Here is a 27628-nt window from a genome sequence, read left to right on the forward strand (position 1 = left end):
AAAATTTTTTACTGTCTACTTTACATGCTTTTTCTTGATAAAACAAATATTGATCACTCATTATCAAGACTTCTGTCCTTTTTTGAGAGTTAATATATAAAACCTTCAACATTACACAAGACCAAAATTGTACACCATTCTTCTAATACTATTGTATACTCCATTTAGCTAAAAATATTATTGAAATCAATATTCTTGAAAATGTGGTCGGGTATTTAAACTATTTTAGATCGATAGCATTAATTCCTTAAAGGACTGTTGAATAGCTCTTTCACAAAACTGAATAGTCTGTTTCACATTCAGTTAAAGGTAATAATAGAAGTTAATCCTAATAAATTGTAACAAATAAAAAAAATAGATTAATATACCATGCTGTTTACTTAACCACTTAAAACCTTTAATGTACTTAGAGCTGAACTTCAGAGAGACTCACAGAATTGTGTTTTAAATTATGTAGAAGAGTGTAACACTGTAATTTCCATCATTGTGAAGAAGCAGAAGATTGAAAAATCACTTTCACATAAACCCACAATGAAACTTCGATGATAAATTTGTCACACTAGCAATAAAAGAACTGTAATACCATAGTTAATATAGCTGTAGTTTTATTTACAGACATCAATGTTAAATACAGGTATTTGGCAAAAGAAACTGTCATTCTATTATTTGGTCTTTTACTTAGTGTAGTCAGGTGGTTGTCAGTAGCACTCCATCTTGTTTTTTGACAAAATTAAGATCTACTTTTTTACCAAAACCATCCTGGATAAGCTTATATCAAGAAGTAGCTTTTCTGTGTTACTAGAAACATTAAGGTATTTACTGTCTGCATGAAATTAGTTAAATGTCAGGTGTCTAACACCACTGAATGTGTTGCAGCTAGAAACTAGCATTGTTTAGATGCAATTTTTATATTAACTGGTTTTGGTTATATAAAAAAAGTCTCTGTACGTGTGTGTGAGCTGTACACTGTTATGTAAAGCAGATGAAAAAAAATAACTGTTAATTCTGTACATTTGTATTTTATGTACTTGAGGGAAAAAATAAAAAAATAATAATAAAAAAGCCCACAAATTTTAAAAATATCTTGGTCCACTTCTCTTAACAAATTTAATCTAAAGGAGTAAAAATAACCTTTACTGGAAATGTTTATCTTCTGTGAGACAGGGGGGTTTTTTTGAGTGTTTGTGCAGATGTATAGAACTGTAGGGTCAACATAAGAAATTGCCAAAAAATACATGGTAAAAGACCTGTCAAGAAGACAAAATTTGATTCAAGAAGCATCAAGGACCCAGGTGCTAAGATGCATCTTTTTACTACCTGAGTTTTTGTTCACAGTTCTTTATAATTATTCCAGCTGATTCTACAATGATTGTGAAGGTAGATCTACCAAAAGGTGCGTCATTAACAAAACTAAAATCTGCAGAGCCTTTGCTGATTATAATCCATTCTTACTCTTGAGAAGATGTTGACTCATATGCTAGATGACTTCCTTCTCTGTTTTGAAAAGCAGTACAGGGTTGTTAGACTCCACCTAAGGAACCTGTTACAGGACCAGATGAGACATATGCTTAATATCACACCAGGATATCTGGAAGGATTTCTTTACTGTATAAAACAACACAATATTCCCTATTGTTCCACTTCATTAACAGCACCTAGTTGTTTCAGCTTTGAAATGAGAATTTATTACTTTCCAGTCTAAAGATGAGTGCAATATTGGCAAGTAAAAAATATACAAACATACACCTTTTTTAATGTGCTCAGAAATCTCTGAACAGTCCCACCACAAATTTAAAACCCAGAAACACCCTTCCTCCTAAATTAGGTAGGTGCTGTAAAGCTCCTTTTGTAACAGCTTTTAGAATACAAAATGTCTTTGAAGGGACACTGAAATATATGTCTAGAAACATTTTCTCTTTATTTAAACATCCTGAAGGTAAGAGGAAGAGGATTGTAGTTCATCTCATCAACAAAAGCAAGGAAACTTTAACATCATGAACATAGGTAAAAACTAATAGTTATCAAACACCATATACGTTTATGTGATGTTGCCATCAACTTATATTTAGCCAGATTTATGTTGTCAGGATAAAACTTCAGGGAAGGCAAAAATTCAGGCTTTCATAGATTTGAGAAGCAGTGCTTGAGACCCTATGGATTAAAAGTGTATGAAGTGTGTCATTCTCCAGTTATACAGAGATGAAACTTCAATGTTTTCTGACATGAGAGTATTTTAGAGAAAAATCAGACCTCTGTACTTCCTACAAGTATAACCAAGTTTTGTAAGGCAAATCAAACAAAACGAAACACAAAACAACCTCACCTTCCCTCTTCTCCCCTTCATTCTCCCCCAAAATCTTCTAGGTCCTCAAAAAGCTTTGAAAAAAAAATTTAATAGACATATAGTTCATATACATTTGCCGACTTTTAAATGTATCTCTTGAAAATATCATGAATGTGGAAAAGAAATAAAAGTTATACTTATTTTGTAGTGACCTGAATTTAGCATCAGATGTTAAAATCAAGACATGATATTTTGGTAGAGAGATAAAAGTCAGAACAGAGACCTGACCACATGCCGGATGATATTAGTGGCAGATGTGATCGTCAGAAGTGTGATGGCATTTCCTCTGAATAGGCGAATGTACTCTTCAAACTTTGATGTTAACATGATTAGCAATGAAAGTATGCTTTGTTCCTTTGCCTTCACATGGTCTCAATATTGGCAGTTATCGTTTACTTGTATTTTTAAATCAAATATTATCCTGCCCTGTATTCATGTGCAGATGCTTTGCACAATGCTGCTTTTTCTGTTGGACCTGAAAGAAAACTGTGAATCATTGTACTGAACAGAAGCTATTTTTTTTCTCTCTTTTACTCAATCCACGCATTTGTATTTTCTAGTTTCATACTGGAAGCTACAGTACCATGCTTTCCACACAACACCAGTAAGGCTATTACTTTGTCCATTGCCCCCAGAAATCATTAATTGACTGCAAACACAAATTTATAGCAAAATGACTACAACTTTATTAAGCAACAGGATTTACAGGCAATAACATAATCAATAGAACATTAATATATCACATAATTAAGCAGTTGTTACAAGCTGCGCCTGTAGCCTTAAATATATGGAACATCATTGTGACTGGTGATAGTTGTCCAAAAACTATTCAAATCATGATTTCTAGAGAAGAAAAATACATATCCTCCCTCAGTTGTAGGGAAAATGTCCTGTTTATCCCATACACATCCTCATTAATCACCTAAAAATTCTCATATGTCCATCTTAAAAAATAATAACTATGTAAGATTGCTATTATAACACAAGTTAGAACATCAAGGTATGCTCTTGAGATCATACTGGGATCAACTTTTTTATTTGAACTCTTAAAAGTAAACCCGGTAGTCCATGATGTTTTCTGTATTTTGCACATTACTTGAGAGAGTAAAGATGGCACAGCAAACAAAATGGATAAAATATTAATTCTTTCACATTAGATTACTGCTGAATGTCTTTCAGCTGCTGCAATAAATCTGGGTGTACTTATAGAGTTCTGTGAACCTAAAATAGAATTTACTATTTCCATGAACTCTATTTGTTCATGAATGAATGACACTTGAGATGATGGAATCTGTAACATGGTATCTCTCAAGAGCCAAAATGGTCTTGAACACATAACTTTCCCCAAACTTGCACGAATAATCTCTGAAGTTCTATGCCTTCTTTTTTAGCCAAAATATTAGCTATACTTAGAACATGAAGACATGTAAACCTGGAAAGCCATGTCTGCACTGCCCTACTGGAATGTGGTTGGCAGCCTCAAGGTCAAATTTCCTGACCAAATTCCCTTACTACTTCCACATACTTTTTAAATGTTCTCTGGTTTATGGTAGGCATGCTGTTTCTTGAACAGGGAAATGTCTGGGACAGAACAGTGAAAATATCCAATACCTCCAGTATATACCCCCCCCCCCCAATACAGCCTCAATGCCAGTGTTCTGCAGTGCGTCTCCTGAAGTACATAAGCCTATCCACTCTCACAAGTCTTTGTAGACTTGTCATGAGATCTTCATGCCATAACCCTGTTCCTCCTTTCTGTACCCAGAATGTCTCTCCTCAGAAAAACATGGCGCACATACGCCTCTCATTTCCAGGTATGGCATGCAAGCAAATGACAGTATGCTACTGCTGAGAAATCATCAAATCAGGAGAGAATCTGGACAGAAATAGTTTATTAGAGCATAGTGTGGGAAAGTCAGATGCAGCAACTCTAATTTTACAGAGACCACTGACGATTTGGACCAAGTCAACTTAATGCAGAGAGGAAAGCATTGACACATGGAGGAAGAAAAGCTGGTGGAGCCTTACAAGCCAAAGGCAGTAACTCTGATTGGATGGAGGCTGTGTATAAGGAGGTTCATCATAGGACTGCTGTGCAGCTTCTTCTATTCCTGGAAGAGAAAATGGGAAGACAGATCTCCAAACTAGTAACTCAAAACATGAAGGAGAAAAGAATGTCCCTAAAGTATACTTTAAAGGACACTTTAGGAATGTACCCCTACAGGATACTTTCAGAAAGAAAAACAGCAAAACATCTTCCCATGAGTGACCCTTTCCTCCCACTTGCTATGATGGACCTTCCAACCTAGCAAGGCAAACTCTTTAGCTTCTTTGAAATCACTGCTTCGGGGCAGTGAGAACTATCCCAAAGATATTCACTGCCCAGCAGCATGCTTTCAGGCTAGCAACCTCCTCCATTATGCATCTACAAATTACTCTTCCATCACATATGTGTGAGCACTACTCGCAAGCTAGAGATCGGTTATTCTCTCACACTGTGTAGGATATAGTTCTGCCTCACCTACAGCCATCTGAAAAACTCATTTTAGATGTATGCAGACTATTCTCCCTACTCCCAATGAAGAGGAGTTCCTTTTTGAGGAGTTTCTTCATCCCAATGAGGAAATGTTCCTTTTGCTGATTCCCAACTCCACAAGCTTCACTTCAGAACTTTCCAAGGAAATTACTCAACATTTCTAGGAAGCAAGATGATCAAATCCTTCAGGGGGATTTACTCTAGAAAAAACCAAGACACTGTTCATTCTGTAGAAAAGGAGACAGAGTGAAGTAGATGACTTTTAGACCAGATTTCACACAATTTCACCATTGCTCAGAGGGTCTCTTGATTTACACACAATACACATACATAACTAGTTCTATCAGTGCTGTCTGAACATGAGGATGAACATGGATGTAAGCCCAGAATTCCCTCTGGCAGAGAACTGTGTATTATCAAACACAACAAGAACAAGAACAACAACAACAACAACAACAACAACAACAAAAACCCAAAAAAAACCCCACCAAAAACAAACAAACAAAAAAAAAAACCCCAAAAATAAGAACAACAAAAAAAAACCAGATTGAAAAGCAGTGTCCCAGGAGAATCTCACAATCTTATAATCTTGTCCATTCTGGACACTTTCTTATGAATAACTGGGCAAGCAGCCCAAAGCCTGATCTGGTTAGATATGCACATCAGGTTTATACATTTGACAACAATTAAATATTTTTGTACTTTCAAACACGTGTTTGTTCTCTGGACTTAAGGTTCTTTTGGGACTGCCCTTATCTCTACTGCTGTTTTCTTTGTCTTCCTTTTGAGATCAGCATGCACATGCTTGGATCCCGGGAGATGGGAGCCCCTGCACATTCAGGTATGGACTAATGGTCTCTTACAGAAGACCTGGGAGTCTCCAATCTCATTCCAAGGAAAGGCTTGAAAAACATGACTGCCAAGTAGAAAAGATATTCTCCCTGAGATCAGGGATTTGAGATAATGTGCTGCTTCTGACTAGGAGGAGCACCGCCAGAATTTTTCTGCCATGCTTTGAAACGAATGTAAGGAATGGCTTCTGTCAGAAAAAACAGTAGTATTCTTGGATCAAGACTAGCAGAAGACTGGTCAGGATGATGGACTGTGATGTTTGTGATGATGGCTTGGGAGCAGTATCCCATTGCTTACCTTTTTCCAAAAGTTCAGGAAATTACCTCTATATATGCTAGGTGCTGAGCTCAGGAGTATGTTTTCTGATGTAGAATAATGATGGAGGCTGGTACTCAGTAAGGAATGATTTTTTTTTTCCTTGTAGTTTTACAGGAAGTTAATTTTTTTTTTTTCCAGTAATGAGGGAGAAGAATTTTTTCAGGTTGAAGATAGAAGGGGAAGTAGAGTCAGAAAGACATGGAGGTCATGTCTAGAGAACAGTCAGTCTGCTAACAGCAGCCTGCTCTTACAGGAACAAAGGGAGAGACTCCTAGCTTCTAAGAGAACAAAGAAGAGAAACAAAAAGGAGAATATCATTTGAAAGAGAGGACAAGGAAAGGGAGAGAAAAGATAAAAGTCTCAAAGCCAGGAAAAGACCCTGAGAGTAGGAGGTGAAGATGGCAAATAAACATTTACACAAATGGCCTTCAGCCATGCCTGTTTTATTTCAGGAATAAGTGACTGAAGCTACACTCATGGTCAGTGAGCTGAGAGCCACAAGTGCCTATTGTTAGGAGAAACTGCACAGATTGTGGCTCCAAAGGTAAGAGCCACTCAAAAGAGATGCATGTGAAAACCCTTTTATATAGGTGAGAGTACTCGAGACCCAAAACACCTGCACTGTGGATGCAGATAGTACTCAATGGATATCGAGTATTATCAAAGAGTGCTTTCCACAGAGATGTGACCAACTTGAATTAGTCTCTCAGAGCTTATAAGAGGCTATCAAAAAAATGTAGATAGGCTCAAGTACCATAAACTCAATAATTTTCTGAGGGGGAGGGGGAAAAAAAGACAAACCCAACATACTAGTGAGACCAAGAACATGTACACACCTCTTGTGATGGAAAAGCAATCAAGAGGGACAATTTTGTTGGGGAGAAAGGAACTTCTGCTATGCCTCTCTGATCCTTCATATAACTTGCATAAATTGGTAAGGGAGGACATAGGCACTAGTCTAGGACTTGTCTTGCCTAAGAAACCATGTATCAGGGCATTTCAAAAAGCAAACATCTTACAAGCTCCTTCTGAGAGCATCCTCATACCCAGAGAGTAACCACACAAAATTTAGTGCAAGATGAGACTCCATTAGCCTCCTGGTGGATTTACCACAGATTACCAGCAGTATACACACTTCCTGTGTTCACGATATATCATCTTCTCTTACCTCTTTTCCCCATGTAGTCACTTAGATTCACAGAGTAGGCCTTATGAGCAAGGCCTTGGGGAACAATTCTAACATACACGTGCAAACACATATGCGATAATAGAAAGCAATATAATTTTTTTTAAAAGTAGTTGATGACACGAATTGGTTTCTACTTCCTCCTGTGCTCTATTGCTTTCATTTCTTGTAAAGTTAGTAAGAAGATCACAACAGAGAAAATGTAACTTGAGAAGGAGTTTATGTTCTTCAAATTATTCTCCAAAGGGAGATGATGAATTAAAGCATCAAAATCTTCTTAAGGTTCTCGAAAGTAAGCCACAGGAGACACACATATTGTACACCTCCATATCCCATTCCCCTCAGAAGATTATAATGTCTTCAATTAGCACACTACTATGTATTTTAATTTTACCAGGGGCACCATCACCACCATTATACTCTTCATTGTATGAATAACAATTAGCACAATATTTTGTTCTCATTTGTTCTTAAAAACTCCTTTTAACAACAACTTTACACTCTATGACATTTAACAGTATTTGTTAATTCATATTCTCAAATACATTCTGAACTCTGAAATTCAGAGCAGCAGTGAAGTGTTTTTGCTGTATCCATCCTCGTAAGTCTCTTGCTTCCTCACACAACCTAAACCATGCCTGTGTCAGGTGAAGAAATTTTATCTTTTCCTCTCTGCTTGTAGAACTACATATCTGGATATGTTAATCATAATCTCATTTTGCAAAAAAAATTTTGTCAAGGTTTCAAAACTGAATTTCCTTTTTTCAAAAAAAAAATAGTCCATTTTACACATAGTTTTGTATGTGAAGTTGTAAATTATTTATCCTTTTATATAAAAAAAAAAACTCCACTGATTTGTCTCATATTTTTAGAATTTTTTTCATAAAACCTCTTGTTTAAAAATTTTCCCACAGATTTTTTCCTTGGTATACAAGATCTTAGTAAAACTGAAAAGACTAAGAGTAGGTCCCTCAATCAATTCTTAACCACTGAAATATATAGAGTAATTTTGAAATATGTTTTTGAGTTTAAAAACAAACAAATAAAAAGTCCTTGATCTTAAGGCATTTCTTACAATTGTAACACTTTCTAGGGCAAGCTGCTCTGATGACTCCAGTAAGAATAAGCATAGTCTGTAAACACCAGGTTGTTTTCACTACATAACTAAGTATGGATTTCAGTGTGTTAATCCAGACATGACAGCCAGAATGTTTCCAGTGACATCACAGGAGCTGATGACACTGTGGTGAATACATTATGAGTATGCGCATGTAGTTTAACTGCACCAGTTGTGGCTCCACTCACCTGCTGTCACTCTGAGTCTTTGAAACATCCCATTACACCTGAGTCTCTGTCAAGTGAAAATCCTAATTCAGAGGCTCAGGTTCCCATTTCTGCCATAAACAAAGCATAACTTGGGGAAAGCTCTTCTCTACCTCTGCATCTCCATCCTCCACTGGTCTCACAGCGGCAGTGTTTCTTCATTACATTCTCTGCTGATCTCATATAGTACAGTTTCACCTGTTCCAGGACAGTGGCTTCCTCCAGTGCCATACAGAGGCATTTTTAAAAGGACTCCAGGTACTGTTATTGCAAAGCACAGAAAAACAATAATCGCTTCCCCTGGGATTGTGATTCTGAGCTGTTTGCTCTTTGATAGCCCCCCCCCCCAAAAAAAAAAGTCCTATGCATATATTTGAGCAAAACATTACTATCATAGTAGAACCAAAGGCTGATGAATGAGAATTTTAAAAAAATAAATTAAATGCAAGAGTTTGTATAGTCATCTATGCAGTTTACTTTGCCCTTTGCTCTGAAATGTCTGGTAAAAGACTCCATGAAGTGCAATATGCTTAAACTAACACTGATCTGAACTGTTTATATTACTTACATGTTCCCACTGTTGCTTCCAAATAATGTATGGATTTTCTTGGAATCAAGCTCATGAGAGCCTGTATGTAAGATCAGTGGTCCTGGGTATAGAAATTTCACTTGCTCATGATTTTTTCAAGTTACTTATATAGGAGAAACATTACTACAACAATTTTATTATTTCTGCTGCTGTATCATTATGAGATAAGAAAAATCTTGAATTTGAGTCAAATTATTGTTTTATTTTTTCAATTTTGCAGCACCTAGATGGAGGAGTCCCCTTCACAATCACATGTGAATATTCCAAACAGCTATTTCTAATACCAAAGCTCACATCATATGCTATTCTAAAGGGGTCTTCATTCCTGCAACTGTTGTGAGGTGAATTGTTAATATTCGATTATCAGTAATGATGCCACAAGGAAAATACAGTTGTGTAAGAGGGATCACCCCAAAGTCAAAACCTAAGTATACAAGGATTGAGATGAAAGAAATCAATATAAATAATAAGAGGGCAGTGGGACAAGGCTCTGCAGAGGTGGACTTGCTAACCCTAAACCCTTCCACCTGAATTATAACAAGTAAATCAAAGCACTCGTATATCTGGATCAAGGCGCTTTCCAGCTTTGCTTTAGTGACAAGGGAATGGGCATTACCCAGAAGCTGTAGGGTGATGTTCAGAGACAGCTAACAAACCACCAGCTCTGCTTTTCTTTTCCACAGGGCAAGCACTCTGAATGCTCCTCCTCCCCTTAACTTGCTGAAACTTGCATTGTGATTCACAACCTGACCAACACTGATAGATAACAAACCACTGACCTTGAGGGCGGCTTTGTATGTCAGCCTTCTTATTGCGTTGAGTCACCGCACTCCTCATGTGTGTTATTTTAAGTAGCACATTTATCAGCCAGTACCAAATAGAATACGTGGCCATGTGTATTTTATTAGTGGGGTTTGAGTATTAAAAAAAAAAAAAAAATCGGGAAAAAATAGTCACTATTTTTTTTTTAAAAAAAGGGACTTGAAGACTCTGACACACTTCAAAAACCTTGTTTTCAGTTACTACATAAGGAATCTATATAGATGCTAATATGTTTGCATTTGTAGCTTTTCCAGATTTTTTCCCCAGCACACTGCAGTATAGCAATGTCAGAAATATACCATTACCCATAACAGGACACATCTGTGGTGAATCTGCACAGAAGCAATTAATTTCCTTGTGGTATTTTTACACTGGGGTCTTAATGCAATTCCCCACTATACAAACAAAAAGCTTGAGACAGCTCCTGCTGCCTGATAAAAAAAAAAAAAAAATCAGATCTAGAAGGGCTGTTTGGCCTAGGACTGCTACAGGCAGTGACTTGTAATGAGGCATCCCAACACTAATTATGAAGCTTATTAAAGAGAATTGTTTAAGTTGTACTAGAGTGCATGCTATAATCACGTTAAGGGAGATATGCATACTGAAATGGGGTTCTTCAGTTTTTTCCCTTAGAGAAGTGGACCCACTACTTAATGAAGCCAATTTGGGTCTCCATTTATAGCAGCAATATCATTGCGCTTGGCAGACTGGTCAAGATGAATTTGATGGAGAGGCAGGTGAGAACCCCAGCAGCCTGGTGATAATTCACACATCATAGCCTTCACAACTAACTAACATCTGCAGGAGAGTAGGCCAAGAAACTGTCAAAAACAAATACTTTCAATCCAGGATTTTATTATTAAACTTCTCCCAATTGTTCAGTAAGGTTGAAAAAGCAATATTTCAGTGTACTGTTTCAGGAAAGGGGAAAAAAAAAAGATTAATAAAGATGTTAGGAGGCTGAACTGCTGTGAGATTTGTTTAATTATTCCCCACAGTACTGCCCCAGCAATCTGCTGACATTTAGCCCCGACCTTGCAAATCCTCAGTAAATATTAATATATCAACTCAAACAGGGACCGTTGTTTTATTGGTTCACTGAGCTCAGAGAGATTCGCCACAGCAGTGAAAAATAATGTGCAGAACTGAGGAAGAACGGCTCCTTTGATATCACCTTCTGCTGCACACATGTGCTGGGAGCATCAACAAAATGGAAATTCTGTTACTTTGCCACAGCTGTAGAGTGACACTTCAGATGCCTTTGCTTCCCTTTGTACAGCCTGCTGGAATAATCCCAAAACCACAGTGGCAAGAGATTAGAAAACACACACACGCACGCGCGCGCGCACATACACACACACACACAGCAGAAGAGAGAGAGAGAGAGATCACATCTTATTATCTGACACGGTGGATATTTTAATAATGGTAGGCTCCCACCTTAAAACCTAATAAGCTTTGCCAAGAACAATGAACATGCTAAAAAGAACCAAGGAGAGCTTAGTGCAATCTACTGGAATCTGTTTACTATGATGACTTTGCTGTTTGCCTCTGTGAATGCCACATAAACTTCTTTTTTCTCCAAACTCTTGCCCCTACTGACTGCTTCCTAATGTATTTTATGTGCCTACAGCCCTCACAAATCCTAACAAAGCACCCCAAATTTATTTTCTCCCTTTTATTTGCTTGCCTCAAATGTAAATGTACATTATTAAACTATCTTCTCATAACTATACCTCCATTACTAAGAGATGAGTGTTTGATGTGGGTCAATACTGCATCCAAAATTCTTGTGTTTAGGGGAAAGGGCTGCTGTGCAACATTTGGCATTCAGATGTATTGAGCTGCAGAGTTAATGCGTGATTAATTTTATTCATAAAAATGTTAATCACTTCATTGTGAGATCTCTTTAACATTCTGTGCACTGAACACCTTTTAACTTCTTTTTCACACAAGCTCACAAATGTATTTAATATTTTCAAACATTCTGTTATTACCAATAACACTGGTAATTAAACATACATTTAAAATGCAATAAAAAACTGGCAAGTAACGGCACAACGCCGAACACAAATGGAAGTCCATTGCCCACTGCCTCTCCTGTGCCCCCTCCCCCTTGGCAGCAACTGACCAGTTTCTTTAATGTGCACTTGTTTGCAGAGTCCCAGAGGCATTTTTATCCCTCAAGCTTACTCCAACCCTCATTGACACAGCCGAATACCATGAAAATAATACAGCCATGTAGCAAGCTACAGACGGTTCTAAAAATACTTCTGTTCTCAGGGAGGGGAGGATCACAGCATTGGGCAAATCATGGCAGGTTGGGGGCTCCGAATGGGATTGTTTTGGGTTGGGTTGGGGTTGGGGTTTTTTTGAGACAAGCACTCAAACTTCATCTGAGAGTGGTGTCAGGCACTGGTGGGTGTGCTGGCTGCACTCACTGACTTCTTGTTTCCAGCTGGGCAAGGCTATTGTGAGTGTATTCAGCCAATGCACTCATGAAACTGGATAAATGGATTAGTGGATCAGAGACACCATCGGCATCTTCAAAAGGAAAACAGCAGCCTGCAAAAAGACTGACATTTGTGTACTGGGGCAGAGGGTGTGTGAATGCTCTGCCTCCTCCAAAGGGACAAGACAGTGATAAACTTTCCACACTGACCACCTCACTTTGTGCTACAATTGACCAACAAAATAAATGGATTGCTTCATTGTTTTTGAACCGTAGGCAGCACAGGGAAAGCGCTCCTTGTGCAGCAACAAAGGACAATGTATTGTGTGGGGCCAACAGCTCAAAACAAAACCTTTAATTATCTACGGGTCAGCCATAAATCTGGAATAAAAATAAATGTTACTTTTTAAACTCGCCTTTAATTCTGCACAGAGTTTACACCGCCGCTTTCTATTCTCTCAGGGGAGGCACTACCAGGACTTGGTGTGCGCCCCATGTTTGCATTTTTTGCATCAGCTTGACTCGTTATGAAACAAGTTTCACTATCAGACATGAAGGATGTCTATATTGCTAATTAAAGTAAACAAAAATAGATAAAAGATGTATTTTTTCACTTTTGTTAAAAACACTCAAGCATGTATTCTCTTCACATACGCATAAAAAGAAGCCAAAACTAATATTAATAGTGGTGACGGGACTCAAGTAAATTAATTCCTTACAGAAGTACATTGTTTAGTTTTAAGAGCTCATATTTTCGAAGTCTTAAATTTTGAATACCTACTTCTATGGGGTTTTCAGTCTCCTGGTACCCAGCGACTCCTGTCCACATGGCTGGTTTTATGGGCAAGCTATGAATGGCACTGCATGGGGGCACCTCACAATGGGGAACACCAACCTCGCCAGGAGCTGTTTCTGTAACTTTTCACTGGAAAACACGCCATGCAGGCCATATTTATTACATGTTCCAGCATTTTACATGATTTGTTGGTCCCAGGTAAGTTTTACTGCTGAAATCCAGCAACTTGAAGCCTGGAATCAGGCCCCACGTCGCTCTTCACCACAGCCCCCACAGAGCCAGTGGTGGGCACAGGCCCTGCTGGACATCGCCATGGCCCTTCCTGGCAGAGGGGGACCTGTGGTCCAACATGGCACAGCTCCAAGGCTGCCACCCGCTTCCCATAGGCCTGAGGGGACCAGTCACAGCTTTTCCAGCCGTGGTTCCCTGATCCGTGGCTGGCAGCTGGGTTTTGGGGCCAGCGCAGGGCTCCCCTCCATCCACCTGCAGACCTGCATGCAGAGCTTGGCTGCACAGAGGTCACCGAGGTGGCAGGGGAGCCTCACCCGGGATTGAGGCAGCGGCCTGGGGATGGAGGGCATGTGCTGAAGCCCGTGTTTGATGCCCTCTTTCACAGGTCACTTACAACTCACCAGCCCTTTCCCTGTGCTGCTTGGGTGCCTCTGTCACCTCACCTTCTTTACACCTCGCCTTTTAAGGACATCGCGGAATTAAAAAAAAAAAAAAAAATAAAGACAAAACAAACAAAAATTAAACATACCACAATAGCATTGGAACTAGCCAGGTGATGGAGACTCCCTTTATCGCCTTCTCTCCCCAGCCACAGTGCGGCTGCTCAGCCTCAGGGCTCACCCCGGGGCAGCCTGAGCCCCATTCCCACTCCGGGGTGCCCATCCCACAGGGCGAGCACCGGCAGCCCGCCTCTCCTCCGGGGCCGGGGGGCCAGGGCGGCTCTTCTCACCCCTGCCTGGCGGGCTGATGGGAACGGGGACGAGGCAGGGCCCGCAGCCCCTTCCCCGGGGCCGGCCGGCGATGGGCGCGGGTGGGCGGGGGACCCGCGTCAGCCGGAGCCCCGCCGGGCAGAACTAATGCCGGGCCAGCATTGTCCCCCGCCAGCCGCCGGGTGGTTTCAATACGAGCCTGTTTAACAGGGGGCCGATGGCCGGCCGAGGCGCAGAGCCACCGCTGCTGCTGGCCCCCGCCTCCCCGCCCCCGTCGCTCCGCGCTCTTTGTAATAGTCTCATCTACAAGGACGATTGAAACTTTATAGTGCATGATTCATAGAGCGGGACTGGCGCTCGGAGCCGCGGCGCATATTACATTAATCAGTGTCAGGCCACTAAAACAGAGATATGAATATGAATTCTCCATATTGCAGGGGAGATAAATGTGCTTGTGAATAATTGATCGCCGCCCATAAAAAAAAAAAAATGTTGGGAAAAACATGGTCATACCATGAAAGTTAGCCGGAGATCGAACGAACCCCGGGACCAGCCCGCACGGCGCCCTCGCCCCAGCTCCGCCGGTCGCTGCTGTCGGCGGCAGCTTCGGGATCGCTTCAGTTTCAGAGAGAGTGCATCAAAAACTCAACCAAAGCAGCAAGAAGAGATGACAGGAGCCGGGAACGATAACAATCATAGGAACGAGCCAGTCTGAGTTCACACACCCTACTAATTTTCTTTTTCCCTTTCTCTGGGCTTTTTTCTTTCTTTTCTTTTTCTTTTTCTTTTTTTTTCTTTTTTTTTTTTCCTAGTTAAAAATAGAAAATTTTCAGAATAAAACAGGAAAAGAATAAAAAATGAGCCATGCATGCATGTTTCATAACTACGTCTCTGTGACAAAGCCAAATCCCCGTAAAACTGCCGTTTGCTTTTATTCTCTTCTGGCAACTGCAAATTTCTCAGGTTGCTGAACTCGAGATTATATCAACTTTTCAGTGTTCTTCCCTCACAGACTTCTGCCATTCTTCTGTTAATGCTAAGTCAATAATAACAAAAACAAGATATTTTTTTACTGGGAGAGGGTGGAGGATTATGCAGACGTATTTAAAAAGTGTTTTCTGGCAGCCCTTTAAGTAGCACGAAAATGTATCTTGACACTCGTTTGTCGTGCTAAAAGAAGTATTACTCCTTGTAATTCCCATTCGATTCAATGCAAATTTTCTTATTGACTTTATTTATCAGGTTCGGGTACCGTCATCAGTTAAAAAAAAAAAAAAAAAAAAAAAAAAAAAAAAAAAAAAAGTAGGAAGCTAGTACTTTCCAATTTACTCTTACCAGCTCGAAGCATTCCCAATTACGGCAAATTTTTTTAGCTTAAACTTCTTTATTTTTCGCCCTGCACTCTGGTATTTTCTGGTATACATCTTCTGGGGTGGATCTCAATGCAAATATGACAGAAAAACTACAAATTATTTTCCTGCCAGAGTGACGTAAACGATCATTCCTAGCACGGTTCACGTGACAAGCGAAACCTCGGGATTATGAAGCTCCCGCTCCTTCCTAAAAGCGGCGCGGGGGCTCCCGGCGGCGGGGAGCGGGTGGTGTGGGGGCGTTCCGCCCGGCCCGGGCCCCGCACCGCACCCGGGCAGCCTCCGAGGGCTCCGTGCGGTAGCGCAATGACCACCCGAACACGTCATGTCTCTCTGAAACTTCTTGCAGGAGAAGTGGCCACCTCACTGTGGCTTGCTGGGGGGGGGAAAGGCGATTACCCTGCTCCCCCAGGTGCCGGATAGGCTGAGGCAGAGGGCTTCGGCGAGTGCTGGGCACTCAGGCACGCAGCCACGCCGGAGCCTTTCTGATTTAAACAGCACGGCGTTTCTCAGCTGGCCTCAGGACTTTCCGGTTTTCCCTTCTTTAAGGGGAAGCCACTCGCGCTCCTGTCCAAAAACTTTGGGAGTAGCGCACTCACGCTCCGTCCGAGCACGCAAACCGCAGCCCTGGGCGCGCTCCTGCAGCAGTCGGCATGCAGCTCCCAGGCCAACCCCGCCTTCGCCAGTCCCAGGGGAGACAGGAGCAGGGTGCTTCATCCCATCCCCGGCAAATGCTCCGGAGGCGGTGGGGAAAGAGGGTGCTGACCCCACGGGACTTCATTCATCGTCCCCTGCTCCCGGTAACACCCTCAGCTGGCTGGAGAGGGAAGCGTCACTATTGCTAGAGTTACGGGGGGGGGCGGGGGGGGGGGAATTCAAATAAGCAGATGAGAAAAAAAAAATCCAGTTCTGCAACAGAGTCAGCTCTAGAGATGCTGAGGCTTCCAAAGGAGGAAAACTGCCAACCAGATAACTACTGGGAATTATCACTCTCCGGAGGATAATCAGAACTGTAAGCGCACTCCGGAGGATGCTGTTGGCTTTCTGGCCGAATTAAAGGCGGGCAGCCTGCGGCTCTCCGCCCCAGCCGAGCGGAGCCGCGGGCCGGGCTCGGGGACGGCGCCGCCCGCCGCCCATAGAGGGCGCTGCGAGCCTGCCCAAAGCGCGCCCCGCGGCTCCGCTCGGCACCGCTGGGAATAGCTCGGAACCGCTCGGGGCGCGGGGTGGCCGCTCCCAGGCGGACGGGCGGGACGCGCATATACTCCGCTCCCACAGTTCGAGTCCCTGCTGAGGTTCCTATGCCGCTCAGGAGTCCCCGCTCCGCTCCCCCGGGACAGTTCGGCAGCGCCGCGCTCGCTCCGCCTCGGAGCGCATCCCGGCGTGCCTTTTAGATGTCGTCTCCACCTGGGAGGAGCGGGGCTGGTCCACGACAGCCAAGCGGTCGGTCCCCGGCGACAGCGGCGCCCCGGACGGCCGGGTTGCTCGAGGACTGCCGCGTCTCCCAAATTCGAGTGGAATTTGGGAACCGGGGCAGCTGGTGCAGGACTGAGGCGATTTAATCTGAATTGATGCGAAAGAGACAACAATTGCATCAGGTTTACACCAGCAGTGACCTGACGCGCTGTTAAGCTCTACAGGCTTGAAGACTTTTCTTTTTTCTTTTTTTTTTAATTTTTAAATACGTCTTTCCCGAAGGCTAAATTACTCTAGTTTGGTAAAAAGTGCAATGATCTCTTTTGCTGGAACAGTTACCAACAATTACCAACTCGAGACTGACTGTGATTTGAAAAGGAAAAAAAATACACCGAAACAACTAAAAGCCAAAATATAAACTAATAGATGGTATGTGAGGAGCTGCAGGATGTCAAAATGAGTCTCTTTCCAAAGACTCTCCTTCAGATATTCCACACAAAATCTAATCTGTTTCTCTGCCCCATCAGAAAACCGCGAAATGTAGGAGCCCACCACCTCCATCTCTTTGCCAACAGATCTCTAAGCCATAGTTTACCGTGGCTGCTGTTTGATTAACATGATTTTGCAGGTAAATCAAGATCAATATTCTGATCTCTGGCAAGAATTTTATTAATATTTTATTTGAAAAATCTCATCTTGTTTCCGACAATTCCTGGTTTGAAGTTGGTTTAGTTTGGATAGGGCGTCACCGCATTATTTCTTAATGACTTTCCCAGCTGCTTCTTTCCATTTTCCACCATCAACAACCATCTGGTATGTTATTAGCACCTCAATGCTCATTTAGTGTTCTCATTTAGGAGAAAAAAAAATTAACACTCAAAATATTACACATTTTATCGGACCGTCTTTGGAAGATTAACGCCTTTATAAACCGATTGATCCTGTCTCTCAGTTTATTTTCAACCACCAGATAGGAATCGCAAAACTTTCTTCTAAGATTTCTAAGACGTTCAAGAGCTGCCTTTTTTTTTTTTTCCCCCTGCTAGGATTGTATTTAATCTCACAGGAAAATATCTTTCACCGTCATATTTCCTCTGTGTTTATTCAAAGCGCATATCGCTACAAATAATTCTTTTTCCTAAACTATTATTTTTTTTATTTTATTTTATTTTTTTTCTGTCTTGGGTGGGAATATATACCAAAACACTAAAGCACTTGATCCAATTTAGCAGCCAGTTCGGACAGCAAAGTTATACACTAGGGAACTGTGAGAAAACTTGTCGTTTTCAGTTTTAGGAAGCTATTTTGTAGCGTAAGTGGAAGTCAGGTCCATTTATATCTGGAAAATGGATACTACAGAACACATATGAGTCACCACAATTGAAAAAAAAAAAAACAAACAAAAAAAACTTTAATATAACTAAGGCAAGAGCAAGCTGCATTCAACTTCGTGAATTTGCCTGTATGAAAAAGGAAACTCGCAGCTTGTTCTCGGAAAAATACCTTGGATTTGTTGCTTTAAATTTCAGTTACCCAATGGAGGAGACTCCACTTTTCAGAAAACAAATTATAAATGTTTGAATAGATTTGTAATATATGTATAAGATCTGTAGCAACAGAATACATACCTGGAGAGAGCTCATAATTTCATTTAGTTTATTAGACAAAAATATATGATTTAGACAAGTTTTGCTGACGTGTTATTTACAATCTGAAATCACTCTATATACAGAAAAAAAGAAAACCACAAACACATGGGAAACATTTACCAAACAAATAATCCAAGAATGGTTAGAATAACAAGATCTGAAATGGTTCAATGAGGAAGGGGATCCATCTACAGATTTGTGTAATGCTTTTATGGATTTGCACCACCTTATTGCAAAAAGAGATTGATGGGAGTCGTTTCTACCGTTTCTTTTTTCTTTTTTTTTTTTTTTTCCACTCTCTCTGTCCTTAATACCAGTCTCTGTAATATTTTTTCACCAAATCATTTAATCAAGCAGAAGGGAGAGCTGTTAAAATTCTCGGTGTTCCCTCTTGCTGAGCCAAAGAGCTGCAGGGGAGGAAGGGAGGAAGAAAGAAAAAAAAAAAAAAAAAGTAAAAATCTTTCAGAATAAAAGTAGTTGGTTTTGTTTTGTTTTGTTTTGTTTTTATTGCATGTCTATTGCTATAGTAATAGCAATAATAAGTATTACTTAGTAATATCTTAGTAATAGATAATCGCACAAAAATCATTGCCTCGGGTGTAATTAGCACAAGATCTTTAAGATCTGTTAAGTTTTAGAAAAGTTACAGTCTGGCTATGTACTATTGCAATTTAGTCTAAGTTTGAAAAGATAGAGCAACTCCTGTGCTGTTCTCATTGTCTGTATGTATTATTATGGTGATGATTAGGTGTTATAATTAGTCTTTATTATTCAAACACTCTGTTTCGCATAAGTAACATTCCTACAGTGAAAACAAACAAACAAACTCACTTGTCATGGACAGGCTGGAAGGGCGATTTTAGCGGCTGGGGTGGGGAGTCAGTTCTTGGTACATTTTCTCTTTCTAGAAGGAGACAAAAAAAAAAAAAAGCCAAACAAAAACAGGAGAACCGTTTTAGAATCACAACAGTAAGAATCTGGACACTGTGCAGAGGACACACTTCCGTCTCACCGTCTTGTTCAGATGTGTACAGATACATGTCTATGTGTATACAGCACTATACCCTACTTTCAGTATTTAAGTAGTCTGCAAGCTTTTCTTGACAAATTTTTTACTGTTATTGAAATTATTGGGAGATGAGAGTCATGAAAGAGGGAAGGAAAGCTCAAACCTATATGTTTCACAGCGCTCTTCCTGGATAATCATCTTACTTGATGGGCATATAGGGTGAGAATGTAATAGGCCACGTGAAATGTACTTAATGTATGTGACCAACATGCTGGGTGGGGGGCCGGAAATCAACGCTAGAGTAAACTGTAGCTCCATTAAAAGCAATCAGTTACACCAGTGTGACACCAGTCCTCAAGGAGAAGTTCACGTGCATGTGTAGGGGGTGGAGGGAGAGGTGGAAGCCTGATGCATTAATTACCTATGTGTTTGGGACTGGTCCTCTCTGAAGGTTTTTCGCTGCTTAGAGCTCCCAGGGTTGCTGTTAAAACAGAAGATTGTTGCTGGGCCTGGAGGTGGTGATTGTGATGAGCAGCATGGTGGTGATTTACTCCCAAAAAGGACCTCACATTTAGAAGGGAACTCTGAGTGAGGAAAGCCCCATTTGTCCAGTTGTGAAATTTGCCAATCTGGCATGTGTAGAGTCCATGGCTAGGGAGAAAAGCAGGGTGCTGAATCTGAGGAGAAGTGTGGTTAACCTGGGGGGAAGGGGGAGGAGGAGGAGAAGATTTCAGGGCACCATCAGGACTGGTTGCCGTCTCTGCCAAAGACCAAATCTTGGGTTTGCTGTGAGATGGCATCTGTAAATTGTTTGGTCCCCCAGGGCTGAGAATTCTCGTGCTATTGTCAGAGGCCTCCTTCACCATGGCCAACGCGTCTTTGGGTTTCAGCCCTTCAGACCCTGACAGTGCCAAATCCTTCTCCTTTTCCAAGCGCTCCTCTTCACTGCTTTGTCTCAGGAGCTCGGGCTTCTCCTCCTCTTCCTCGTTGCTCTGCTCCTCGTCATTCTCATCGATTTTATCTATATCTATGCTCTCCAGGTCAATTTCCTCATCATCTTCATTCTTCTCGGGGTCCCCCTCATTGTCACTCCCGAAGAGGTTTGCATCTTCTTGGTCCTTACTCCTGGAGCCCCAGGTCACCTTGTTCTCCTTCTTGAGCCGCCGGCGGGCGTTGGCAAACCAGGTGGAAACCTGGGTGAGGGTCATCTTGGTGATGATGGCCAGCATGATCTTCTCGCCCTTGGTGGGGTAGGGGTTCTTGCGGTGCTCGTTGAGCCAGGCCTTGAGGGTGCTGGTGCTCTCCCGGGTAGCATTTTTGGGCCGCCCTGGGTCCCCGTACTGGAACTGTCCGTAGGGATAATAGCCGGGGGCAGTGTGGGCAGCAAAGGTAGCAGGGTGGACACCCGGATTATCTTTCAGCTCGTACTGGGAGCCCTGCAACACATTCAGACAAGCGGAGAGGAAAAAGCACATCAATTATCTCGTTAGCGTCTCTAAAAGATCTGAATAGGCTACTCCGGGAGCCGGAATACGCCTTTCAGCCGTGCAGAGGGTCTTCACAGCCAAATTCGGCCCTGCCCGCTCCAGGCGCTTCACATTTAGGTCATACAGAGAGGTGTTCCCAAATGATTCCCCCTTCTTGCAGGGAAAGGAAAGAGAGCTGCTAACCGGGATCTGACAGACATTATGAGTATTTCCTCCATAAACCAAACCAAACCAAACTATGGAAACGCAGCAACTTCACCTTGGCGACACAATTCACTGTGCCCTTGAAATTATCAGGCACATAGAACAGGTACTACACCGCAGTTATAAACTAATGCCCACACACAGTGCCGCATTTATCTGCAAAGTATCCAGGAGGATGTTAGAAATGCATGCAGAGCATTCTTTATTTTTGCTCCCAGTGAAACGAGACTGGAGAGATGAATGCACAACTTCAGTACGAAGAGACTTATAATGTGAAAGATTTTTCACACACATGCCAACACCACCATCCCTGCTCCCCAAATCATATACCAAGATTCTGGAGTAAAACATTAACTTCTAACTGTTAGAAGAGCCTTTAAACTCTGGAATGAAAACTGATCCACGCATTGTAGAATATGGATATGTAGACACTTTATCTCATAAGCTTTACTTTGATCTGGCCAGAGCAAACACAAGTTGTTTACAAGCGTTTAGAGACGGTGATTTACTTGCAATCAATATTCTTTTTATCATCAGTAGTAAAACACAGCAAGTCAAATTATCCCATCAGGTGTTTTGGTAAATAACATTTTATCTTTCTAGGAACCTCATTAGGCCTCATTATTACCGCAAATTGTCCAGGTATTAGCCTAATATTTTAGTTCTTGATTTGCAAATGTTCAGAAATTTAGAATTTATTTCTAAATATCACCGTCATGGTTAATCACTGTAATAAAATACCAGGATACTTTGCAAGTAGGAACGGAAACTGTTCCAAAATAGCGAACATTTCAAGCAGTTTTCTATCTTTATTTCTTCTATTACCATCTCGCCTTTTTTTCTTTCTTTTTTTCTTCTTTTTGCCTAGTCCAGAAATACGTTCTTCATATTACCATGTCATAATTTATGTCAGCTTTAGAAATGGACCTCTTCAATAATGTTAGCTAAGAAACTAATTTAACTTTGTCAAACAGTTAAGAAGGATCATGTATTTTAATTTCAGAGACACCGCTTATACAAAAAGAGTAGCCCGATGTAATTTTTTAATGTGTTACAGAGTAGGCTTTCTGCACTCCCTTTCTTCCGCTGTCTTTTGTTATAGTTGCTGAAATGATATTTTTTGTGCAAACTCTGTTGGGAATTCTTTTGAAGAAGCCACTTGTAAATCACTCATTGCTTCTGTCTCAACTTCTACTGCATTTTCAAAATGAAGGTTAAAAAAAACAATGTAGGAAATGCACGTTGTTAAAAGTGACTTTATAGGAAATGTTTGCAGTACAAAAATTATCTGTTTTCAGATGCTGTCCCTTGTTCAACAGCGTATTTTCCTATTTGCCTACATATATTTATTAAAACCCCCAAAAAGTTATCCATTGCATGCATTCAGTTATAAATATTCACACTTTAATGTGTCAGGGGGAGAGAAAAGAGGAACATTGAGAAAATGAAGTGGAACCTTTGCATAGCGCCGCCGAGAATTTTGGTGATACCCGCAACGAAAGCTTTTAATTTTCAAAACGACACCGGATATAAAAACAGTTAGTTTGGAGGGGGGGGGGGGGGTGTGGGATTTTTTTGGTTTTTAGTTGGGTTTTTTTTCTTTTTAATGTTTCACTTTCTAACTATTACATTCTTAAGAAAATGTGAAATTAATCCCGAGGACAGTCTGGGTATCGACAAGTTCTCTTAGAATTAACGCCGATAAGCGTTTCTGCCTCGATGCATATAATGGGATGTAGATGCCCTCTTTCGCTTCATGCAAATCCCATCTATGATACCCGCCATAATCAGAGTATGAAAAGTTCAGTGAACAGAACGGGACATTTTCAAGGCTTAAGGAAAATGCCTTGAAATAAACGCGCGCCCCGGGTATGGTCACTTTGGCCTTTCGGACGGAACCTGTTTATTGCTCAGCGGCAAAGAAAAGTACCAAGCGGAAAAAGGAGCGCGCTGGAAAGCCCAGTGAAACAGCAGGACCGACAATATCACCCGTCAACAACAACACCAATAACAACAAAGAAATAAAAGAAAACACAAAAATAGCCGAGTTGCTGGGAAAGCCGACAATACGGAGGCAGGAGCCCTGCTTAGCCGTTCCACTGCCAAGAAAAACTCGTAGGAGTTTTGCCCGACTGGAACGACGAGGAGGATGAGGAGCTTCGCGTGCAGACGGAGCCCTCGACCCCAGCCCCTCTCTCCCACGCAGACCCGCCGACAGCCACGCTTCCCTCTCCACGGCGGACCCCGCGCCGGGCGTGAGCCGCCGCCGCGGCCGCCCCGCCGCCCCTCGCGCTGGGCTCCGCAGCCCCCGCCAGCCCTCGGTTCCCCCGGCTTCCGCGGCCGCGCTCGGCGGGCCCGGGCCAGCGCGGGGGACAGCGCGGTGCTCACTCACCATTTGGGAGAAGAGGCCGAGGTCGGCGGTGTAGGGCAGGAAGGCGCTGTAGTTGGGGGCGCTGTAGGGGCTGGCGTACATGCCCAGCACCGAGGTGACAGCGGCCGAGCCGCTGCCCAGCTCGGCGCCCGCGGGCCGGCCCGAGGCGGCGGCGGCCGCGGCGGCGGCTGCGGCGGCGGCGGCCAGCACTCCGGGCCGGTCGCTCCCGTACACCGCCTGGCTGGCGCTGAGATACTGCGGGTAGCCCAGCTGGGGGAAGGACATCTCCGGGGCGCGGGCACAGAGGCGGCGGCACAGCAGCACTGGCGGCAGCAGCAGAAGCGGCGGAGATATTAGAAAAAAAAAAAAAAAAAAAAAAAAAAGAGGAGGGGGGGAAGGGGGGGGGGGGAGGAATTATTAAAAAAAAAAAATGGGGAGGAGGGAGCCTGCCGAAGAGCCGGGGAGGGGAGCAGAACAAACCCGTGCTTCTCTGGATCTCGCTCTCTTTCTTTTTTCCTCCACCCCCCCTCTCTTTACTGGAGTCAGGCAGGGCGAGAGAAAAGAAATCGAGCTGATAATTTTCTTTTTTCGTTCTGATTTCTTTCTGTCAGATATATATTGCACCCTAGGTATGGAGGAGGAGGAGGAGGAGTGTGGCAGGATTCAGTGGGGTGTCTTTCCTCAAATCTCGGCTCTTCTGTGCTCCTAAATCCCTTAGATGTGATCTGATCAACAATTGAGCTCCAACTGATGTGTCTGCCCTTAGGTCCTAGGCTGATCTTTCAGATACAATTTGAAGTTGATGTTTTGATTGGCACCCACTTGAGCTGGAAGCGCCGCCCCGCGCCCCCCGCCCGCCCCGCCGCCCCCCTCGGTGCAGCACGTGGTGCGCGGGCCGGGCCGGGCCGCTCCGAGCTGCGTGTGCGTGTGTGTGTGTGTGTGCGTGTGTCCGCGCAGCTGCTCTGCTCGGCTCCCAGCGTATTTAATGTTTAGCAATGGGCTCCTTTCAGAAAAGCCCCCACTGCTGTATGACAACCTGTCTACACGATTTTACAGCTGTCCAACATTGGGGTTTTGCTGTTTCGCAGCCTTAGTGTGTCCCCTTTTAACAAAAACAACTGTGTTGCTGGTTTTTTTTTCCACCTTTAACATTGAGTCCCCCTTGTCGTCGTTGGATTCAGGAACAAACGAGAGTGGCCGTGAGAGGAAAAGGGGGCTTTGCAGCCAGGCGACTTGTAACAATTTACCGCTACAAAAAGAAAAGAAAAAAAAAAAAAAGAAAAAAAAAAAAGGAAAAAATAAAGCGGATACGTAAATAAATAAATAAATAAATAAATGCGATCTCTCTACTGCAACCCACAAACGCCACTTATACACCAACACATAGGCGCAACTTTGCTGAAAGTCAAAAGGCTCCTAGCAGTACTTCCCAGAAGAATCTTTAGTTTAAAAAAAAAAAAAAAAAAAAAAAGACCCGCAGCGATGCGATCCTCCCCGCCGCCTTTCTCCTCCTCATGCCCTGCCGAGGGATTGACACTCAGGGACAATCATCATAGGCATTGCGACAGCCCTCGGAATACTGGAAATAAATAATCCCGCAAATCAACAACCTCGACATGTATGCCGAGGGGCACAGAGGACACCCAGCCCTCGCCCCAGAGTGAGGGTGGGGGTTTGGGGGAAACCGAGTGTCTTGTAGGTTGTCAAAACTTCTTCCATCCACCCTTTTCAGTGGAAAGCGAAGGAAACCCATAGGGGGAGAAACAGGGGGAGAGTGACCGGGGCGGGGGTGGACACAGGGGACACACACACGAAAGCACCAAAATGAGCTCTTCCCATTATGATCATTAATGACAATGATTAGAGGAAGGGATTTTTTTCCTCTCTTCTTTTCCTTTTCCCCTTGGAGAGGGGGGGGGGAGGGAAAGTGGAGCGGGAGACAAAGGACTCCTCTGCGAGGGACCCGGCCGCCTTAAGGAAGGCGGGCTGTCGCCGCTATGCCCTGCCTGCGGTGTTGTCCAGTTCCCCGACGTGGCTGGACTCGCCCGAACAGCGTTGGGACAGAGAGAGCATCGCACCGCCCGGGCGGCGCCGCAAACTTTCTCTTTCCTACCGCTGCCGGGGCCCTCCCAGCTCCCCCGCTGTGGAAAACGAGGAGAGCGGGGGGCGGCGGGCCGCGGGCTGGGCGTTTCTTGCCCCGACCTTCCCAGCCCCGGTGGGACTGCCGGGGGCCGCTCTGCCGCTCCAGCGGCTGCGGGGAGAGAGAGCCCGCGGGGCCGGGCCGGCCGCTGCCGTCCCTTTGGCCGGCCCCGGCGGAGCGGCCGTCCCCGGCCCAGCCTTCGTCGCCGCGGTCCCCGCAGCCCAGGAACTCCGTCTTTGTGCTGAAGGGGCGGCCGAGCTCCTCCTTTGCGTCTGCGGCCACTCCGCGCCGCGCCGACCCCTAAGGCCCGCGGCTTTTCGGGATGCAAGTGTATGGCAGAGGGGGAAGTGTGGGGGAGAGGGGGCAGGGAAGAAGAAGGAGGAGTGGGGGGACGACGGGTGTCTCTCTCCTTTTCCCGACCCCACAGCCCAGAGCCAGAGCCAGAGCCAGCCCTAAGGTTCGGGTCGTTCCGCGGGGCTTCGCGCCCCCTCTCCCAGCTTGCAGCACCGGGCTGAGCCCGGCAGCCCGGATCCCGCCGGGAAGAGGCTGCGCGGGAGCGGAGGGAGATGCCTGCCGTCCTGCCAACGCCCCCGCGGGATGGCTCCAACCCCGGCCAGCCCTTTCCTCTCCGTGCTCCGGGGAACCGCTCCGTCTCACGGTGTTGATTAAACTTCCTTCCCCATCATTTGGAAATAGCGAACTTTCCCCTTCCTATGTCTAACAGGGAGAGCAGTACCTCCCCCGCACCGCTCCAAAATCTCACCCTCAAAGCAGGAGAGCGACCCTCAGACAAAAATGCACCGCCGTAACAGAGCTGAGTGGGACTTGAAATTTGCAGCCTTATTTTGCGAATGAAGTGTCACATTACAAGGGCTTCAGGTAAATAAAGGTGGGATAAAGCACCGACGCTGCCGAAATCTTCTTAGCTCTTTAGATCTGTGTGGAATGTGTATCCAGAAAAGGTTTCCACTCGGAGGCTTAAGAAATGTGAGTCATCCCCTCCCCCACCCGCTCTCATCCTTCTCGGATCGGTTCAGGGGAGAAAAAAAAAAAAAAAACAGGGAAAGAAAAAGGAAAAAAAGTCCCCTTTGCTTTTCTATCAGCCCAGCATCTTTTTGGGGCGAACCTTTCTACTTTACACCTTGAGTAGAAATAGACCAAATAAATAAAAAGTGCAGGTTACCAGTAACTGTGATTTCGGAAAGAACAAAAAGAAGGGAGACAAGAAAAACAAAACAAAACAAAAACAAACGTAAATTGGAAGGAAAAGAAAGTAGGAAGAAAAAAACCGCCAAGGAGGGGGAAAAGTTAGAAGACTGGTAGAAATCTTTGTTCCTCGTCTGCAAAAGTTCCTTGCGCAAGGATGAGCAGGGTCCTGCAAATGCCATTAATTATGCACAATTCTGATCAGAAAATGCTAATCCCCACGCGATTCCTGCTCCTGCACAGGACATTGCCCATTTTTTTTTCCCTGACGGTTTATTAAGTCACTTTAGTAGGCAACCTTTCAAAACCCTTTTTAATTTTTTCCCCCTTGTGCAAGTAAGCTGGGACCAGAGCTGCTACACTAAGCTACTTAGCTTGAAAATCAGTTTAGTGAAGGTCTGGGAGATTCTGGGTTTATTTCCTCCCATACAAGACCTATAGCAGGAGCTTAATAACAAAAGTGCGAAAAGAACGAAACTGCACGGAAAATTACAAACATCAGCAGCAGCTGCCCGAAGCACTAGGAAAATCTCACCCTAAACCCGGGACCTAAACAGTCCAAAAGGTTGGAGTGATCAACCCCTCCTAGTCATAAATTAGATTCAAATTGTTTAGAGGTG

The 27628-nt window shown here is 43.4% G+C and overlaps 1 protein-coding gene across 1 annotated transcript; it reads right to left on the reverse strand.

Annotated features, from left to right (window-relative positions):
* Window positions 1-17609: 17609 nt before the first annotated feature.
* Window positions 17610-24409, reverse strand: IRX1 (iroquois homeobox 1). The gene is made up of 5 exons (XM_066184973.1): window positions 24143-24409; window positions 23684-23985; window positions 20022-21036; window positions 19423-19495; window positions 17610-18998 (listed from the first exon to the last, which is right to left on the reverse strand). The coding sequence occupies exons 2-5, from the start codon at window positions 23945-23947 to the stop codon at window positions 18941-18943; spliced, it is 1410 nt and encodes a 469-aa protein (XP_066041070.1). The 5' UTR covers window positions 23948-23985; window positions 24143-24409; the 3' UTR covers window positions 17610-18940.
* Between the last annotated feature and the right edge of the window lie 3219 nt (window positions 24410-27628).

This window comes from Chamaea fasciata, unplaced genomic scaffold, assembly GCF_029207755.1.
Source record: "Chamaea fasciata isolate MVZ Bird 193981 ecotype frontalis unplaced genomic scaffold, bChaFas1.0.hap1 SCAF_1, whole genome shotgun sequence".
In the NCBI taxonomy this organism is placed as follows: Eukaryota; Metazoa; Chordata; class Aves; order Passeriformes; family Sylviidae; genus Chamaea; species Chamaea fasciata.

Bases quoted from the DNA above. Each gene is read 5' to 3' on its own strand.
- IRX1 (XM_066184973.1), bottom strand. From the start codon at position 23,947: ATGTCCTTCCCCCAGCTGGGCTACCCGCAGTATCTCAGCGCCAGCCAG. The intron at 21,037-23,683 runs GTGAGTGAGCAC...AATGTGTTGCAG, and splicing joins TCGGCCTCTTCTCCCAAATG to GGCTCCCAGTACGAGCTGAA. The intron at 18,999-19,422 runs GTGAGTTTGTTT...CCTCCCCTGCAG, and splicing joins TTCCAGCCTGTCCATGACAA to CTCTTTGGCTCAGCAAGAGG.